The 20,273-nt window shown below is 45.8% G+C and overlaps 1 protein-coding gene across 1 annotated transcript in view; it reads right to left on the reverse strand.

Annotated features, from left to right (window-relative positions):
• Positions 1 to 16,340, reverse strand: part of LOC103230639 (lymphotactin) — a 196,687-nt gene extending 180,347 nt beyond the window's left edge. The window contains exons 1-2 of the mRNA XM_073011436.1: positions 15,979 to 16,340; positions 14,835 to 14,927 (exon numbers count right to left, since the gene is read on the reverse strand). Coding sequence (XP_072867537.1) covers positions 14,835 to 14,850 — 16 coding nt within the window. The 5' untranslated portion in view covers positions 14,851 to 14,927; positions 15,979 to 16,340. The remainder of the gene's footprint in view (positions 1 to 14,834; positions 14,928 to 15,978) is intronic.
• Between the last annotated feature and the right edge of the window lie 3,933 nt (positions 16,341 to 20,273).

The raw sequence follows: 20,273 nt of genomic DNA on the forward strand, positions 1-20,273 counted from the left end.
TTAAAATACAGGACTACACGGGGAGGCTGAGGATGGAGGAACACTTGAGCCCAGGAGTTCAAGACTGCAGTCAGCTATGATCATGCCACTGCACTCCAGCCAGGAGACAGTGAGACACCCGCTCTGAAATAATTAATTACTTTTAAAATAAAATAAAATATAGACATTATAGAATACCAATCCTTTGAAAAAAGTTGCCTGCTGTTTCATTCTGCAGCTGAGGATATTAGAGCTCCAGAGAAGGGGACAAACTGCTTGGATCATGAAATAACTGATGGGCAGAAACAAATGACTAGAACTTGAGTTTCTTGACTGAGGGTTGCATGGTCTTGCTGGTACACCAAATGCCACCCTGGGCTATCACTCACCAGAGATCTGGAAAGACTTTTGCAGGCAGCAGCCCACATACATGGTTTTTTCTTTTTCTGTCCTACCTCACTCCCCAAGGGAAAAATACATCAGCAGCCTTTGGAGGTGGTATAAAGGAGTATAACCTATGAGTGAAGATGAAATATTTGGAACTGCTAGTTAGTGTCTTAGAAGGAGGCTGCAAAGAATGAAGCTTGGAGAAGATGGAGTCTAATGGTGAAGGGCGCTGTTCACAGCCCAAATAAAAGCCTCAACTCCCTTTGCTTCCTTCCTTTGAGGTCACGTCTACTAGAGAGATACTTTTTTTTCCCATGTGAATATAATTGGTTTCACTTCACAATTAGCACCTACTGAGGTAAGTATTCACACCTATCTGCAGTCTAGTAAGACAGTTCCAGAACTTTATATAGCAGCCATGGGCACGTACCTCAAAAACCTCCAAACCCCCACCAGCATCTCCCACCACCACTCCACAACCACCGCCCCACCACTACCACCCCCCACCACCACACGCCCCACCATCAGCCCACCACCACCCACCACCACCACCATCACCCCCACCACCACCACTACCACTACCACACACACCACCACACCCACCACTCCCTACCACTCCCCACCACCATCATCACCCCCCACCACCCCCCACCACCACCACACCCTCCCACCACCCCACCACCACCCACCACCACCACCATCACCCCCACCCCCACCACCACTACCACACACACCACCACCCACCACCACCACCACCACCACCATCACCCCCACCACCACCACTACCACACGCACCACCACACCCACCACTCCCCACCACTGCCCACCACCATCATCACCCCCCACCACCCCCCACCACCACCACACCCTCCCACCACCCCACCACCACCCACCACCACCACCATCACCCCCACCACCACCACTACCACTACCACACACACCACCACACCCACCACTCCCTACCACTGCCCACCACCATCATCACCCCCACCACCCCCCACCACCACCACACCCTCCCACCACCCGACCACCACCCACCACCACCACCATCACCCCCACCCCCACCACCACTACCACACACACCACCACACCCACCACTCCCCACCACTGTCCAACACCATCATCACCCCCCACCACCCCCCACCACCACCACACCCTCCCACCACCCCACCACCACCCACCACCACCCACCACCACCACCATCACCCCCACCCCCACCACCACTACCACACACACCACCACCCACCACCACCCCCACCACCACTACCACACACACCACCACCCACCGCCACCACCACCACCACCATCACCCCCACCACCACCACCACTACCACATGCACCACCACACCCACCACTCCCCACCACTGCCCACCACCACCATCACCCCCCACCACCCCCCACCACCACCACACCCTCCCACCACCCCACCACCACCCACCACCACCACCATCACCCCCACCACCACCACTACCACTACCACACACACCACCACACCCACCACTCCCCACCACTGCCCACCACCATCACCCCCACCACCACCACTACCACTACCACACACACCACCACACCCACCACTCCCTACCACTGCCCACCACCATCATCACCCCCCACCACCCCCCACCACCACCACACCCTCCCACCACCCGACCACCACCCACCACCACCACCATCACCCCCACCCCCACCACCACTACCACACACACCACCACACCCACCACTCCCCACCACTGTCCAACACCATCATCACCCCCCACCACCCCCCACCACCACCACACCCTCCCACCACCCCACCACCACCCACCACCACCCACCACCACCACCATCACCCCCACCCCCACCACCACTACCACACACACCACCACCCACCACCACCCCCACCACCACTACCACACACACCACCACCCACCGCCACCACCACCACCACCATCACCCCCACCACCACCACCACTACCACATGCACCACCACACCCACCACTCCCCACCACTGCCCACCACCACCATCACCCCCCACCACCCCCCACCACCACCACACCCTCCCACCACCCCACCACCACCCACCACCACCACCATCACCCCCACCACCACCACTACCACTACCACACACACCACCACACCCACCACTCCCCACCACTGCCCACCACCATCACCCCCACCACCACCACTATCACTACCACACACACCACCACACCCACCACTCCCCACCACTCCCCACCACCATCATCACCCCCCACCACCCCCCACCACCACCACACCCTCCCACCACCCCACCACCACCCACCACCACCACCATCACCCCCACCACCACCACCACCACTACCACACACACCACCACACCCACCACTCCCCACCACTGCCCACCACCATCATCACCCCCCACCACCCCCCACCACCACCACACCCTCCCACCACCCAACCACCACTCACCACCACCCCCCACCACCACCACCACTACCACACACACCACCACACCCACCACTCCCCACCACTGCCCACCACCATCACCCCCACCACCACCACCACCACTACCACACACACCACCACACCCACCACTCCCTACCACTGCCCACCACCATCACCCCCACCACCACCACCACCACTACCACACACACCACCACACCCACCACTCCCTACCACTCCCCACCACCATCATCACCCCCCACCACCCCCCACCACCCCACCACCACCCACCACCACCACCATCACCCCCACCACCACCACCACTACCACACACACCACCACACCCACCACTCCCCACCACTCCCCACCACCATCATCACCCCCCACCACCCCCCACCACCACCACACCCTACCACCACCCCACCACCACCCACTACCACCACTATCACCCTCACCACCACCACCACTACCACACACACCACCACACCCACCACTCCCCACCACTGCCCACCACCATCATCACCCCCCACCACCCCCCACCACCACCACACCCTCCCACCACCCCACCACCACCCACCACCACCACCACCATCACCCCCACCACCACCACCACCACTACCACACACAACACCACCCCCACCACTCCCCACCACTGCCCACCACCATCATCACCCCCCACCACCCCCCACCACCACCACACCCTCCCACCACCCCACCACCCACCACCACCACCATCACCCCCACCACCACCACCACCACTACCACACACAACACCACCCCACCACTCCCCACCACCACCACCCCACACTCACCACCCCCCACCACCACCACACCCCCACCACCACCACCTGCCGCCACCACCATCACCCCCCTACCACCACCCCCAACGATGAACACCACCATCACCCCCACCACCAGTATCACCACTACCACACACACCACCACACCCACCACTCCCCACCACCACCACCCCCCCCAACCACCACCACACCCCCCACCACCACCCACCACCACCACCACCATCACCCCCCTACCACCACCCCCAACAATGAATACCACCATCACCCCCACCACCAGCATCACCACTACCACACACACCACCACACCCACCACTCCCCACCACCACCATCACCACCCTCACCTTCCCCCACCACCACCAACCCCCACCACCACTCATCACCACCACCCCCACCACTCCCCACCACCAGCCCCCACCACTACCACCACCACTAACCCCACCCTCACACCACCACCCCCACCACCATCCCCACCACCACCACCAGCTCCCTACCCCCATCCCCACCACCATACCCCCACCTCCACCACCAGCTCCCTACCCTCATCCCCACCACCACCACATCTCCCCCACCACCACCACCATCACCACCCCCACCACCCTCAACCACCAGCCCCCACCACATCAGCCCCCACAATCACCCTCCCACCACCACCCCTCCACCAACCCACCACCACCCACCACCATCCCCATCACTACCAGCAGCTCTCTACCCCCATCCCCAACACCATCACACCCCCCACCACCACCATCACCACCACCATCACCCTCCCACCACCAGCCCCCACCACCACCATGTGAGCCCCAACCCTCACCCTCCCACCGCCACCCCTACCACCACCCCACCACCCACCACCACACCCACCACTCCCCACCACCACCACCACCACCATCACCCATCACCACCATCCTCACCACCACCACCAGCTCCCTACCCCCATCACCACCACCACCACACCCCCTCACCACCACCACCATCACCCTCCCACCACCACCCACCACCAGCCCCCACCATCATCCCCACCATCACCCCCCACCCTCACTCTCCCACCACCACCCCACAGGACCACCCCCACACCATTCCCATCACCCCCCATCATCCCCCTACCCCCATCCCCACCACCCCTACTACCATCCCACCACCACCACTACCACCATCATCCCCTACCCTCACCACCCCCCCAACCACCCTCCCACCACCATCCCCACCAACCCTCACCAAATCCCCTACCCCCATCCCCACCACCACCATCACACCCCCACCACCACCACCCCACCAGCACCCAACCACCACCACCCCCCACCAACCCCCTACCTCCATCCCCACCACCACTTCAATCCCTCCACCGCCGCTCCCAGCCACCACCCTCTCTCACCCCATGCCCCACCACCCCTACCACCCACCTGCCCCCATACCCCACCACCACCACCATCCTCACCACCACCCCACTCACTCTGCCACCCACCCCCACCACCACCACCAGCCCTTCCAACCCTGGAGCATAATGGACAATAGTGCCAGCTCCTGCTCTGTGAAATGCATTGCTCTCTGAAACCCACTGTGGTGTTTGTATGGAGGCCATGCTTCCCCAGAGGCTCCTGGTCATAGATGAGAGCAGCAAGGCTGCTACAGCTGACCCACTCCTGTGAGATATGGCACTCTGAGGTGCCAGGACCATCAAATGCCTTCTTGAACATTCGCTAGGCTACACAGAAGTCTGAAATGCTTCCACCCAACTTCTCCTTCCTCTCTCCTTCAGTTGGGGTCAGATTTGCATTTCAGTCTCACAGCTCTCCCAATAGCTCCCAGCCTCCTCCCCATTTCCTCTCATGGTCCTTTAATAAAAATCTCACACATCTAATCCCATCTCGGAATTGGCTTGTTAGAGGGCCCAGACTAACAGCTTAGCACAGGAAGTGCCCTGGACAGCACCAGGTCACCAGGATCCCACCATTGAAGTACCTGCCACCTTAGCCTCACATTGCATGGCCTGGGTCGGGAGGTGCCTTCACAGCTTCTTCACCTACCCATCAAGGAGTTCCTTCAGTCTGCTTTGCAATGCTCCCAGCAACCTGACAATGGGATTTCCTATCAACAAGACCCAGTGACCGACCCTAGTATGCGAGGGATAAGAAAATGCAAAACACGGAGTCAACAGTTCCTGGCATTTCATTCATCTAAGAATGAAACTCAACACCACTCTGGCTAAGAGCTTAAAAACAGAAAAATACAACAGGGCCCTAGAAAGCTGGGGTAAAAGCCAGCCAGGGAGAAGCAGCAGCTGAAGCCATACTGTATGGTCTAACAAGTCAACAGCAGCAGTGCAGAGGAAACCCATCTGCTTGATTCCCAAGGAGTCTGGAATTTCTGGGGAAAGCAGCAAAGCACAACTCTGAAGACAGGAAAGTGCCCATCCACCCCATCCTCCTGTTTTGGGACTCCATCACTCTCCAAAATAATTCTAAATTCAGAATCAACCCACATCTGCAGTGAAGAATATACATTCATTAGAAATTTAGGAATAAGGTTCTGCTGAGGTTGAATTTTTCCATGGCTTCTCTCAGGGTGGATTGATGAAAATTGATTTCTTATTGATAAAGTGTTGTATTTTTTATTTTTTAATTTGGGCCTCCTTCCCTTTTATGCTGCTGTTTGCTGCCCTTTTGCCCATGTGTACAGAATAGAAACTAGGCTCATTCGTGTTGCTTTTGCCCCAGCCCTTCCTATTTTGAGGACCCTGACTTCTGGCTCAACTGCTCTAATCCTCTATTACCCATCATGCCCTTAGGAGCTACCAAGCAACTCGTGCAGTTGAATTCCCCAGAACCCTTCTTCACAGGGTGTCCGTGGAAGTCATCTCCCTTTCACCTTCAGATTCTGGCTCAAATAAATTGTGGGTGATGAGTCACCTAACTCTGTGACTCATATCTGGTCTCAATAAAGGTTTTTTATGAGTCGAAAAAAGGCATCCATATAGATAAGACAAGAAGGAAAACTAATTAGTGAAAATAATTCTGCGAAGGTGGTGAGATTAGAGATCTCTGTGTGTGGTTTAAAATTTTATTTAGTGCATAAATGATGACAGAATAAAAATGGACAAATTCCTGTAAAATAAAAATTCATCATTACAACTTTATTCTTCCTCTGAGCCAAGAACAGGGCTAGAATTTTTTTGAGATAAAGTTCAAAATTTTATTTCTGCCTCTAGATTTCTTTTCCAAGGTCAAGTTCCCTCCACTTTGCCACTCCCTTTCTCACGCAATCCTTTCTTTCCTCATATTTGAGGAAAGGGAGAGATTTCCCTGGGGAATGAGAGAGAGTTGGGATGTGGTATTAGGAGTATCCTTGCTATTCACTCTTCCTGGAATGCTCTTCCTCCCACCACCTTGAGGTTTTTGTCCAAATATCAACTTCTCAGTCTGGTGTTCCTTGACCACCCCACTACAATTTGCAAACCACTCTTCAACCTCTAGTACTCTGTATTACCTTCTCAGCTTGATGTTTCTTCATAGCTTTCCTTATGAGAGCCAAGATTTTTGTTTTATCTACTGCTCTTTCCCCAATACCTAGAACAGTTCCCAAAACATTCTCAGGTTTGTTCAATGTGTTGTTCAACTCTTTTAAATTCTTACTGATTTTTGTCTGATTGCTCTATTCATTACTGACAGAAGTGTAGTGAAATCATCCACTATAGTCGTCAGTTTCTCTACTTATTCCTGAAGTTTTGATAATTTTTACTTTATGTATTTTGGGATTATGTTACTTGGAGTAAAGAAATTTAGAAGTGACTTATATCATGAGGAATTGTCCTTCGTCATTATCTAGAGATTGTTTATTTCTAATAATGCTTTTTTTTCTCTTAAAGTCTGTTTTATCTGATTTTAAAATAGGTACTTTGATTTTTGGTTTTGGTTTTAGTTGGTATGGTATATCTTTTTCTAACATTCTACTTGCAGTCTTTTAGCTGGTCTCTTGTAAAGAGTATATCCTTTCTTTCTAATACAGTTAGATCATTTTGGTTAGGGTATTTACTCCACTTACACGTAACATAATTTGACATGTTAGCACTTAAGTTGGTTATTTACTACATTCCTATTCTACATTTTTTCTCTTCTTTCTTGCTGTATTTGAATTGATTATATTTTAATCATTTACTTCTTCCCCTCCACTAGTTCATAATTATACACATTTTTGAATTGTTTCAATAATTATCCTTGAAATTATAACATGCATTTATGACTTAACAAAGTCTGATGATAATATTCTCACTCCTCCTAGACAATGTAAAGACCTTAGAACATTTTAACTCCATTCTCTGACCCCTGCTCCACCTGTGTTGTGTGCAACTGTTGTCCTATATTTAATTCTGTAGATTTTTTTTAAGTTCCAAAGGACATGATGATGACAATGATGATTGCTTTATACAGCATTATTTATTTCCATTTATCCGCGTATTAACATTCTCATTCATCTTAAATTCTCCCATTTGGCGTCATTTTCCTTCTTCTTTATCCTTTAGTATTTCCTTCTCTGTTGTTCTGCTGATGACACATTCTCCCAGTTTTGTTTTGTCTGGAAATGTCTTTATTCTCCTTAGACATGGAGCTTTAACTTGGTGTTTTCTGCTTTTAGAATATTGAGTGCTCTGTATTTGGAATCCCATTGCTCCTATTGAGAAGTTAGCTGTTGGCCAAACTACTCCTACTTTCTAGGTAATCCAAGGTATTTTCTTGGTATCAATATTTCTTCCTATGATATGTTTAAGCATGGACCCTTTTCAAATATATTCTGCTTGGAACACATTAGACTTCTTAAAATTATGGAGTAATGTCTTTAATCTGTTTTGAAAAATTCTTTCATTATCACTTCAAATACCACTTCTGCCCCATTAGAAAAATTTGACAGATGCACTATTTCCTTTCCCTCTTTCTAAGAATCAGTTAGATGATTGTCCTACCTTCTCACTGTACTCTCCCTGTCTCTTACCCTCTCTTCAGTTTTTTTATCCTTTTGGCTCTCCACACTGGATAGATTCTTCTAATAATATTCAATTTACTAATTCTCTTTTCAACTACATCTAATTTTCTGTTAATTCCATCTGAGTTCTTTACTTTTCTTATTGTGATTTTTAGTTCTAGGATTTCTATTTGATACTCTTTTTAACTCTATTCTATCACTTTTTAGAATTTCTGGGTTTTGCTAAAATTTTCAAGTATTTATTTTCTTGAAGAGAGCAAACAGTTGTTCTATAGTCTCTGTCTGATAATTCCAATATCTGTATCACTTTTGTACCTAAACTGTCTTTTTTTCTGTTGATTCTTATTCATCATGTCTTATTTCCTCATGTGCTGCATTATCTTTGATGGTGTAGTACATACTTCATTTGAAAGAAAATTATTTGCTGAAATAATTTGAGACCTAACATATTGTTATTTCCTTAGGGCATTTTTGTTGGCTTCTACCAAGCAATAGAGACATTAGCAGGGGAAGATCACTTTAATCTAGGTTGAAGGCCTTTGGATTTGTGGAACATCATATGACACAAAGAAACTAGACTCTTGCGCAAGGAAATAAATTTCTGGTTTATCTACACTCTTAAAGTACAGCCCCTTGGGACCACAGCATAAAGCAGAGGTGATTCACCAGGATCCACTAATTACCACTTTTTCTCTCTTCTTCAGGAGCCACAAGAAAGTACAAATCAGTCTCTCTGGTCTCCTTTGAACTAAAAAGTACCCCCAAGACAAAAGTGGCCTGGTGTTACTCATTTCTCTGGGTCGTAGCCTGGTATGTCTCACTATCTTGCTAGCTCTTTGATGATTTTAAGGAGAGGTTTTTTCCCAGCATTTTGTTGCCTTTGGCAGCGGGGGCTGGCCCAGATTGCCTCGTCTATTATTACCAGAACTGGAAGTCCTTTAGATTGCCCAGATCCATGGATTTTGTTTATATGAGAGAGCAAGATAAGTATCCAACTTAAGTCACACTGTTGCTTTAGGTTTTCTATCACCTGCAGCCAAATCTAATTTTAACAACAGCATTCTTATCACACCAAACAGGGGAAATGTATTCTAGCTCCTTATTTATTTTCTCTCTCTCACTTTCTTTGTTTGACTTTCTCCATACCCCAATAGCCACGAACAATCAGATGCCCCAATGGTTCTGAAACTTACAAGAGGGGCTGCCTTAGCCATTTGTAATGTTGTAGGTAGCTCTCTTGCAACATCCACAGGGAGAGGAGGCGAAGAGGAAGAAGAAGAATCATCCCTTAACACAAACAGTGCATTCCTGTAAAAGATAGCCTTTTCCTCTCTCTTCAGTCCTCTTTATGTACAGTCCTCTGAAGACTGGCCTCAGCAACTCACAATGGTCCTCTGAAGGTGAATATATGTTCTTTGCACCTCCTGTGCTCAGCTTTGAACTTCAATCACAATTCTAAAAGGAAGAATTATACTCTGTAGCTAATGCTACCTTGCTACACTCCAATAAATAGGTAATATATTCTCAATATATTGATTATATCTTCATGTATGTTTTATTGTCCAATATATTGATTATATCTTTATGTATATTTTTATTGTTCATATATTGAGAATATATTATGGTTTTGAAGGGCAGTCACACATACTGTTTAATGGTTTTGAAGGGCAGTCATACATACTGCTTTTCATGTATTCTTATAAAGTTGTCATTAGTAGCATTAGCCATCTTTATTTTTTAATCTGTTTTATATTCTAATGTTTTCCACACAGACCAAAACAAAATAATTGCTTTTAGATGTTTTGAAATTACTGTGTTTTTCAAATATTTGTTCGTTTCATACAGTTATCTTTTCTTCCTTTAATGGTAGCAAAGCTTACAGTGGTCTTAGTTGGATCTCCCTGTTTCCGCCAGCTTTGCCATGCTCATGAACTTATTCTCCTCTCTTAATCTTTTAGCAGAAGGGCAACTCATAGGGAATCTTAGCACACCTAGTCTGGGGAAAAGGGAGAAGGGAAGTAAAGAGGAAGGAAGATTCCAATTTGCTACAGAGAATTAAGGGAAATGGTGTTTTGTTTTGTTTTTAAAGTTTTATTCAAATAACAAATGGCTGACCTTTATGGAGTGATTCTTTGATTTGTTAACTCAACGTGTGCATCATTTTCTCAGTCTAATTTCTCAGATACTAATTGGGGATGGGATGGGGGAAGAATCCAATGGAGAAGGCAGTAGATCCTGAGAACCAGTGGTTGGGAAGAGTCAGAGGAGAAAAGGCCAGAGCAGGGAAAACACATAAAGTTAAGGCTGGAGATGACAAAACAAAATGCTATCATCTACCCTATTTAACCCAGTTCACCTGTCTCCCATTGCCTCACAGCAACACCTTTACCATATCCTTAAAGCCCCAACCAACACCCCATCCTTAAAAGCCAATCCACTCTCTGGGGGACATTGTATCCTATATAACAACAAAAACGGAGATCATTAGATGGTAATGCCTTCAAGTCCTGGTCTCCCCACTACAAATTTATCTTCCCTAGGTGAACCCTTGCTCCCTCCTTTATGTCATAGAGGAATTTTCTTTTTCCCTATCTGAGGAGATAGGGAAGCTGTGCTCTAAATCCATCCACTCTCTCCTCTTCACTTTGCCACTGGCTCAGGATTGTGTACTTAAAACTGCTCAAGGCTTTCCCCTCTTTAACAAGAAAAGCCTCTCTTCCTATAAATTCTTTGTATACATTTAATATAAGTCCCCTCTATCTACCACCAAACCTCTGTGCTTTCTTTCGTCGTCCAACACCCACTTCTCTTCTTCCATGCTCCCCCACTGGGTTGTTTGCTTCCACTGCACGTACGGTCACTTACAGCTATGGTCTGACATGTATGTGCCCCCAAGCCTATGTGTTGAAAGTGAGTCACTAATGTGATGTATTTGGAGGTAGAGCTTTTGGGGGATGATTGGATCATGAGGGTGGAACCCCCCATGAATGGGATTAGTGCCCCTATAAAAGAGGCCCCAGAGAGCGGCTATGCGCCTTCCACCACATGAGGACACAGCTAGCAGGAGCCATCTGTGAACCAGAAAGTGGGCCCTCACCGGACACCAAATCTACTGACACTTTGATCTTGGATTTCCAGCCACCAGAACTGTGATAAATAAATTTCTGTTGTTTATAAACTACCCAGTTTGTGGTATCTTGTTAAGCCACTCAAACAGACTAAGACATTTACACATAAATGACTCTGCCCTGGGCTTCAGACTCAAACATCCCACCACTTACTGATCATCTCCATTTGCATTTCTCTGAGATACTTTAAACTCAAAATGTCCTACTGGACATCATTTTTCTCCACTCTCTAAATCTGGGTCTCCTTCTATTCCCTTTCTCAGTAAATGGTCCCCAAATTCCTCCAGTCATATAAAGCAGAAACTGAGGTTCTTTCTTGATACCTATTTCTCCTTCAACCCTATATCCGATCCATCTCCATATCCTGTTGTCTAACCATCTAGACATCCCTCAATTCTGCTTCTGTTTATCTCCTTTGCCACCACCCAGTAACTGCTGACTGATCTGCCTGCATGTAGCTTGCCCCAGCCAATCTATTCTCTACAGTAGACAGCAAGGTCTTTATAAAAATGCAAATCTGAATCTGTCACTCCCTTGCTAAAAATGATTCAGTGACTTCCCAATGATCCTAGGGAAAAGCACCCAAAATCCTTAAAATAGTGTAGTAACAGAAATCCTATTTTGAAACATAGACACACCCCACACACTTTTCTCTTACGCCAACCCAAAAAAGTAAATGTATCCCCTAGATGGCCAGAGCCATCCGTCTGCTCTGGGAAAGATTAAAACTGCAAAGGAAAAATGCAAAGAAGCTGGGAGGAAGAGTTCATATTCTGATTTTTTACTTTGAAATGGAATTTTGCAGCAAGCCAGTAGTCATGCAAGAAAAGATTTCCTGAATTCCTTTATCCTCTCTTTTAGCTTAATCCAGAATCAAGTCTGGCTGCCGAGATCATGGGTTCCCCACAGAACACATAAGGTTCCCCTTGCTGTTCTATGGTAGAAAACAAAACATCTAATCCATACTTCTCATTCTGCATACATTCCCTTATACAATGAGCTCCTAGCTGAGAGCCCACAGCCTACCAGTGAAACAGGAATTAAAAGAAATTAAAGAATGTGTAAGCAAAAACTTAGTTGTGTGTAAGAAAACCCAATTCCCCTTGAGGAAGAGAAAGAGCTGGATTCCTTTAAAATTAACTGCCTGTTTTTCTGTGGCTAGTGAGCCTTATCTCTCCCTTTCCCAGGCATTGTGAAGACCCTGTTTCCCTAACTGTGCAGATGCAAGGTCACTAGGCAGATAAACTCAAGTCATAAAATGTGTTTTTCCTTGGAAAGTAAGAAATAATGTAATGCATGCCTCAACTGAATAACTGTCTTTGTTTCTCACTGTCTTCCCCCTGCACATATCTCCCCCCACCCCACAAAATGCTTAAAAGGTAACCAGACTCTTTGTTCAGGGCTCAGTCTTTTTGGATGTTAATCTGACTGAGTATGTGCACCTAAATAATAAATAATATATATCCTACTCGACCCTCGGTCTCTCTGATTCCTCAATTATCCCGCTGCACCAGGACTTATAGGAGCAGAAATCAGAAGACTTTACTCCACAAGCTTCAGGTGGACATGTGGACAAAGCCATTTGAGAACATGACAAAAATACAGCAAGAGCAGAGACAAGATCAGATCATCCTGGGGGCAGATGCTGGGCTCTTACCAATTTGAGAGAGAAAAGGAAAAACAACCCGGCTACAAGATGTACAAGTAGCAGGCCACAGCCACCAACATCAGCAGAGCAATTGGAGGCCAGGAAGACAAGGACGCTTCTGAAGAGACTGAAAAAAGTAGAAGACAGTCCAAGTCACTGCCAGGTTCCAAGGTCTCTTTCGTCATTATTGTTACAAGTACCAAGTCAGCCAAAATCCACTCCACTCTTCAAAACCATCTTGAAGAGTTGCAGGTCAGGGTTGCTGCATCTGAGCATGTTTACTCACAAAAGGTTACAGATGCTCCTCAACTTACAGTAGGATTACATCCTGATAAATGCGTCATAAGTTGAAAATATCTCATAAGTCGAAAATGCATTTACTACAGCCTAACCCACTGAACATTGAAGCTTAGACTAGCATACCTTAAAACGTGATCAAGACACTTCCCTCAGCCTACATTTGAGCAAAATCACCTAACACGAAGCCTATTTTATAATAGAGCATTGAATAGCTCACATAATTTATTGAATACTATACATTACATAGAATTTGTGACAGTTTCACACCATCGTTATGTCAAAAAAATCATTAAGTCGAGCCACCGTAACTCAGGGACTGTCTGTATTTATATTTTTACTTCACGCTAAGCTTTGAAACTGAAATTTTTGCTCCTCCGCAGATGGAGTTTCTGAGAAAGACCAAATTAGTTATAGAGCACTAAAAAAAAAAAAGAAGAAGAAGAAGAAGACAGAGGAGGAGGGCAACATGGAGCAGAGGAAGAAGGAGAGACAAAGGAAGAAACCATTATTGCTCCCTCATCTGAACTGCACTGCGAGTCAGCTGGGGCTTCTACCACAGTGTCCTGGAAGCCATGTTTGCTGCCCATTTCTGGACTCTCCAGCCACACTGGCCTCCTTTCCCTTTCTCAAACCTGCTGTGGTTCCTACCACTTCCAGATAATCTCTTAACAATCTATTCCTTCTGCCTGGAATGCTCTTCCTCCCACCCAGCCCTGTCCTGCCCAGCTAACTCCATTCTTTGGCCCCTGCATCACTTTCCCAAGAAAGCCATTTCTGAACTTCCCTGATCCCTGCCTCCCATCTTCACTGGCCCAGAGTTCCCTATCCTATAGTCTCATCGCTCCAACCCAGGCATTGCTGCCTCCCAGGACTCTTCCCCATCGCTAATATAGTCCTGCTTGATTGTTCAGTTAATTTTGCCTCCCCTGAAGACCACAAGCCATGTTGGCAATGATGATCTTGCTCACCATTGCACCTCCAGTGTCTAAAAACCATAGGCATGTCAATTCATTTTTGTTGAGTAAAGGAATTGTTCAATAAGTGCACAAATAAATTCACATTAAAACTTGTCCAAAAACAAAGGAGTTTTCTTGTGAGAAGCAGCTGCTCATTCTGGGGCATTTGAGTGCAGTGAGATGACGATGACAACTATTGGAGATGCTTTCAAAGCGATGCCGGCACTAGACAGATGGCTGGAGTGCATACCCTTTAAGGACTCACCTATCTCAGAAGTCATGTGTGTTTCTGTAGGTGTAAATGCACAGAGAGACCGGAAGGATATGTGTTCAGCTTCTTTTCAGACTGTGAAGGTCCCTGCAACCAGAAGGAAAGCTGTCTTCAGGAAAGGATAAAGGGAATAAGCATCTGTCTGTGACTCTGGTGGTTGTGCAGACTGGTCACCTCAAGGTGGAGTGACACTGTGGTGGGCAGTGGAGCACCAGTGAGGAAGCTCTCATAGGCCTGAGCCAACTGAATTAATTAAGACCAAGAACAGTAAAGGGACCCAGAGGGCAAACTCTGAGAGGCAGTCATAACCAGCACCCTCTCCCCAAACCATATTACTCATTCCCACAGAAGTGTGTGTCTGCTTGCCTTTAATCTGTTCTGACTGTAAGCCATTTTGAGGTGGATATCCCAATCCCAGTGATGGCTACCATGTTCTGCATTGAGTAGATGCTTGACACACATCCAATAAGTAAAAGCGAGTCTTTATCACTTGGGGTTTGTTGTTTCCCCATTGGTTGCTCCTGCTGCTCAAGGGTGTGTGTGTGTGTGTGTGTGTACACATGTGAATTGAATACACACGTATAGGGGGGTGGGATACAGAATTGAGGCACCAACAAGTATCCAATATGAATGTCTTTAAAGTCAGCATCAGCAGCAAAGAAGGTATTGCACATATGATGTGCAGGGGAAAACCTTCTTACCAGACACAGCCCACCACCAAAGCCCCCCTGCCTAAATCTGTATTTGAAAAGCTAATTTAAAATGTTTTTTTCTTTGGGGTCTTCAATAATTTGCCTTTGAAAGCTCTTTGTTAAAATGAAAATGCCTTTGGATAGCGGAATGGTTTAAACTTCTAACACTTTGCATTTTAGAGGGGATTACGGTGGATAATTAAGAAGAGCCTGGAAAACCAGACCCCAGATTATGAGTGAGGAAAGGTGGGCCAAGAGGATGAGAAGACCCAGCAGAGAGAGCTGCTGTCAAAAAGGGCCTTGTCACCTTTAAATATCATTTCACAACTTTGCTTGGGGAGGCCCAAGGTTTAACTGCCTCTCCCCGAAGAAATGCACTGCAGATCTCTAAGACAAACGGGTAAGCTTAGGTTAGATTCGATTAGGAGAAAAGGTGCTATACTCACTGAAGCTTTTTATGATTAAAGGCAACAAGCAGCATCTTGGAGCTCTGTAGCAACAAGACTTTTGCAGCCTGGCCATCCATCCCCTGGTTGCTAGAATGAGGAGCAGCAGCAGATCAAGTCACATATGCAGTGGTGGGATGAGGTCTCAATACCTGCTCCAGAGAGCTCAGGCTCTAGTGAGCAGCATCCAGGGAAGTGGGCGTGGAGAAAGAAATGAAGGATGGAGAGTGGGAAACAATGAGAGAGAAGAGAAAGAGAAAGGCGGGTTAAGCATCTGGAAAATTACTGCAGTCTCATGGCTTTGGCTGCTTCAAATCCTGGATGAGTCATCAGCTGGTTGCCAAGGCAACGACTATTTTCCTCCTGCTGCTGATCAATTTCATCTGCACAAATGTCCCATGAAACTGTGAGCTATGAAGATAATATACCTGAGTCACAGAAGTCTTATCAGACAAGGTCTGCATTTCAAGTATTCTGAAAAAGATTTTATGTATACCAAGCCATCCACCTTCCCACCCCACCCCAGACCACACACACACACACACACACACACACACCCCTACCCTATGGGTAGTGATGGGCCAGGACAGGGGTCCAGGCAGGAGGAGATCGTCACTTCTGCCTTATCACAGTTATGATCCTAGGATCTTAACTGCCCAAACTCACTGTCTTCAATTAGAGACAGACAGGATATATGGTCATTCCCTCATTTCATGTCTTAAAACAAAAATGGATGCTTGTATTAAAAAAAAAAAAAAAAGAAAAAACAAACAGCCACAGAGGACAGCCAAGTGCAATGCCCTTTGAGCTGTGACCTGCACTCTGTGCTCCTGGGTTCTGAACAGGGGAGAGTGGCTACTGTCTCCACCCTTGGTCCTCCCAAAGACAATGCTGTCCCTTTCCCCATCTTACTTTTCCTCCTAACTCTAGTTGCTACATACTACATACTAAATATGTACTTTTTTGTGTCTTCTCTACTAGAGCATATGCTTCTTTAACAGAGGAATTTTATTTAGCCTACTCACCACTGCATCCTTCTCTCCTAGCCTAGCTCATCCTACACACACTGAGTGCTCAGTAAAAGTTTGTTGAATGAATGAAAAAAAAATGTTCTTGGATCATCTCTAAGACAACCCTAAAAAATGTTTAAGAAATATGACCAAATTCTTTTCAAGGTGACTTCTACACTGCAGACATGGCAACACCTACACTATGTCTAATCTGGAAATTGTCACAATTTTTGTGATTTCTCTCATTTTACCTCCCCTGTGTAGGGCATAGAGAACTTGGGAACCGTCTTGTGTAAAAAAAAAAAAAAGGTGTCATATACATGAAGTCAGCCCATAGTGCAAAGTTAGAAGAGCTGTTATGTCTATTTATATGTTGCTAATATTCACTAAGAGCTTACAACATGGCAAGCACATTACATGTATTTTCTCATTTCATTTTCACAGCAACCCAGGTAGTAAATATTTGATAATTCCCATTATACAGATGATGAAACTGAGACTAAGAGAGGTTAAATAACATGCTTCTGATGTGCATGCCGTATGTGGTAGCATCAGGATTCGACCTCAGGTGGCTAAAAGCCACCACTCCATATTGTCTCTCTGTTTGCCACACCCCTCCACTTATCAGGATAGCCCTGTTGGTAGCATTTTCAACACACTTTCCTCCTTCAAGCAGCGCAGAATCTCCATTTTAGCCTGGAATGGTTTGTATTTGTATTAAGCTTTCTTGTTTTCCAGGCATTTTCATATACATTATACAATTTGCTCTTCAAAACAATGTTTTCTGATAAGCAGGACAGATATCATAATCTGCACATTTCAGACATAGAAAATCAGAAACAAAAAGGTTAAGTGACTTCCCTGAAATCATTCACTTGTCAGAGCTAGGACTTGCACACTGGTGCTCAGCTGCCACCACCACTGTTGCCCATATGCTCTCTAGAAAAGAGCATCCCAGGTGCTCCAGTATGAATGGCCCCATGCCTTGAACCACACCCTAAGTTGGCTCCAGGCCCCCACCACTTCTCAGAGCAATCCCTGGGAAGCCTGAAGTTGGCAAATCACTGATCCACCTTGTCAGCTAATTGTAGGCAGATCCTGCCCTGGGGAACCTCAGGAACCTTTTCTCAGAACCTTCAATAAGGGGAAAATGTTCCAAGATTTCAAAGACAACTTGTATATCTAAGAATGAGTCCAAATGTTATACTTAGTTTAAAAGATGATGACAAATATTTATGGCTAATTTTACTCTCACTCTCCTTGCCCTGATCCCCTCAGTCTCCACCCACTCTCCACCTACCCCTTTCCACTCCACAAAGAAATAACATTGGATCACATTCCATAGAATGAAAAGGCTTCAAATTATAGCTTTATGAACATGATTCTGAGAAACCACTTTACGAAAGATCCTTATCAGCTATTCCTGCAGGCTAAGTGGGGATGAGTAATTGGAAGAAACAGGATTATAAATTTTAATCTACTCCTTTTTAGAAAATCTTATGTGATGTCATGGCTGACTAGCAACCAACAAGCATATAAAATGAGCATAGTAATGATCACCAAAAATGAAGAATTTTGCCTCAAGTGGTTTCCATGAAATAGTCCACTCGCCTGCCTGAGCCATTCTTTTTCTTTAATTTGTCTTCATTTCTCTATGACCCATGGGATGATCTTCATGCCTACCTGAAAGTCGTAATTGTCCTTCTGTGCCTGAGCCCATGTGTTTTGCACATGTGTCTGCCTGTTTGCATTTGTGGGAGCTGGATTGAGTGGGGACCTACCAAGTTGCAGGCACTATGGTAGGAATTTTCCATATATAAACTCATTATGCCTCCAGTAGGCCTGTGATATGGGTGTGATTGCTAGTATTGTTCTCCTTTTACAGGTGAACACACTGAGGCTCAAAGAAGTTAGGGGATTTGCCTAAGAACACATAACAACTGCTAAAAGTTATTATAATGATAGACCTAAAATAGTAACTGGGTATCAGCACTAAAATACATCTACACATTCTTTCAACACTCTTATTTCAGCATAGGACTACTTTTTTCAATGAATCTGATTGAGTGCTAACACCAAGCAACCAAGGAGAGAAAACTATGTGGAATCTTTAATGACTTTCTCTTTCTCCACTTAAGAGATTCATAATGACAATGTTCATCTTAATTTTGTTTTTGCCAAAATGTATTCCATGTATTTATGCATGGTTTATAGCTTAGCCCCTCATTATGTTATGGATCAAAATTATTTACAAACCAAGTCAGATACCTTTTAGATTTTTTTAAACCACCCATCCCCTCAATTATGAGACCAGGATGGTAGCTATTTCATATTTTTTCAGAAATAAGTCACAACATCAATTGTAATAATGATACATGAAGCCATGTTGGAGTATATGAACAATTTGCTTCTTTCAGTCATTGTACCATTGCTTGATTAAGCTTAAGAAAAATTTTTTGATGGATTAAGTGAAAATTAAGTCTGATCTTAATGCAGCCTTGCATATGAACATGTATCTGAAGAAAATTAAGCTAGACACAAATAATAAGCCTGACGACGTCTCCTTTAATTATTTACACCTGACCCACAATTTGAAAAACACTCTCCATTACACTCTTGTTCTAATCAGATGCATCACTGTCCAGTCTGTAACAGTGCAAGAATGGCTGCCAGTGGCAACCATTTGTTCCTCCTAAAGGAGGAGCAAACTATTCTCGAATTACTTTAATTTTTCAATATGAAAATCTATTAATAAATTTGTTTACTTCCTTAAAGCTATACACTTTTCCCTACTTTATAATTGTGCTTAGAAACTTGAGTATACATCACATTTTTGTAACATAAAACTCATTATCCCATGTATTTCTGTGTGTGTGTTCCCATTCATTTACGTGATTAATTTATACGAGTATTTTCCTAATGGAACTATAAGTTTTATTAAATATAAATGGCCTAAGTTTGTTACCATTGAAATATTAGGACTTCAAAGATAGTGTCCTCAAGATGATCTGGGAAAGTTCAAAGACAGGAAAGCAAGTTCAGACAAAAAAGAAGCAAAAAATTTTTTTAGAAGCTCAGGCCTTGGCTGGGTAGTACTATTGGATCAAAGAATGTATGTGGCCTAGTAAAGAGAAATGATGCTAGCAAGGTAAGCAAAAACCAGACCTTGAAATACTTTACCAAGGAGCACATCGAGAAAAATCCACTGGAGGAGAGTGACATATCAGTTTGGAAACTGAATTTGAGAAAAATGACTCAGTCTGCAGTACAGAAGATGTATTGGCG

The sequence above is a fragment of the Chlorocebus sabaeus genome, chromosome 25 (genome assembly GCF_047675955.1).
Source record: "Chlorocebus sabaeus isolate Y175 chromosome 25, mChlSab1.0.hap1, whole genome shotgun sequence".
Classification (NCBI taxonomy): Eukaryota; Metazoa; Chordata; class Mammalia; order Primates; family Cercopithecidae; genus Chlorocebus; species Chlorocebus sabaeus.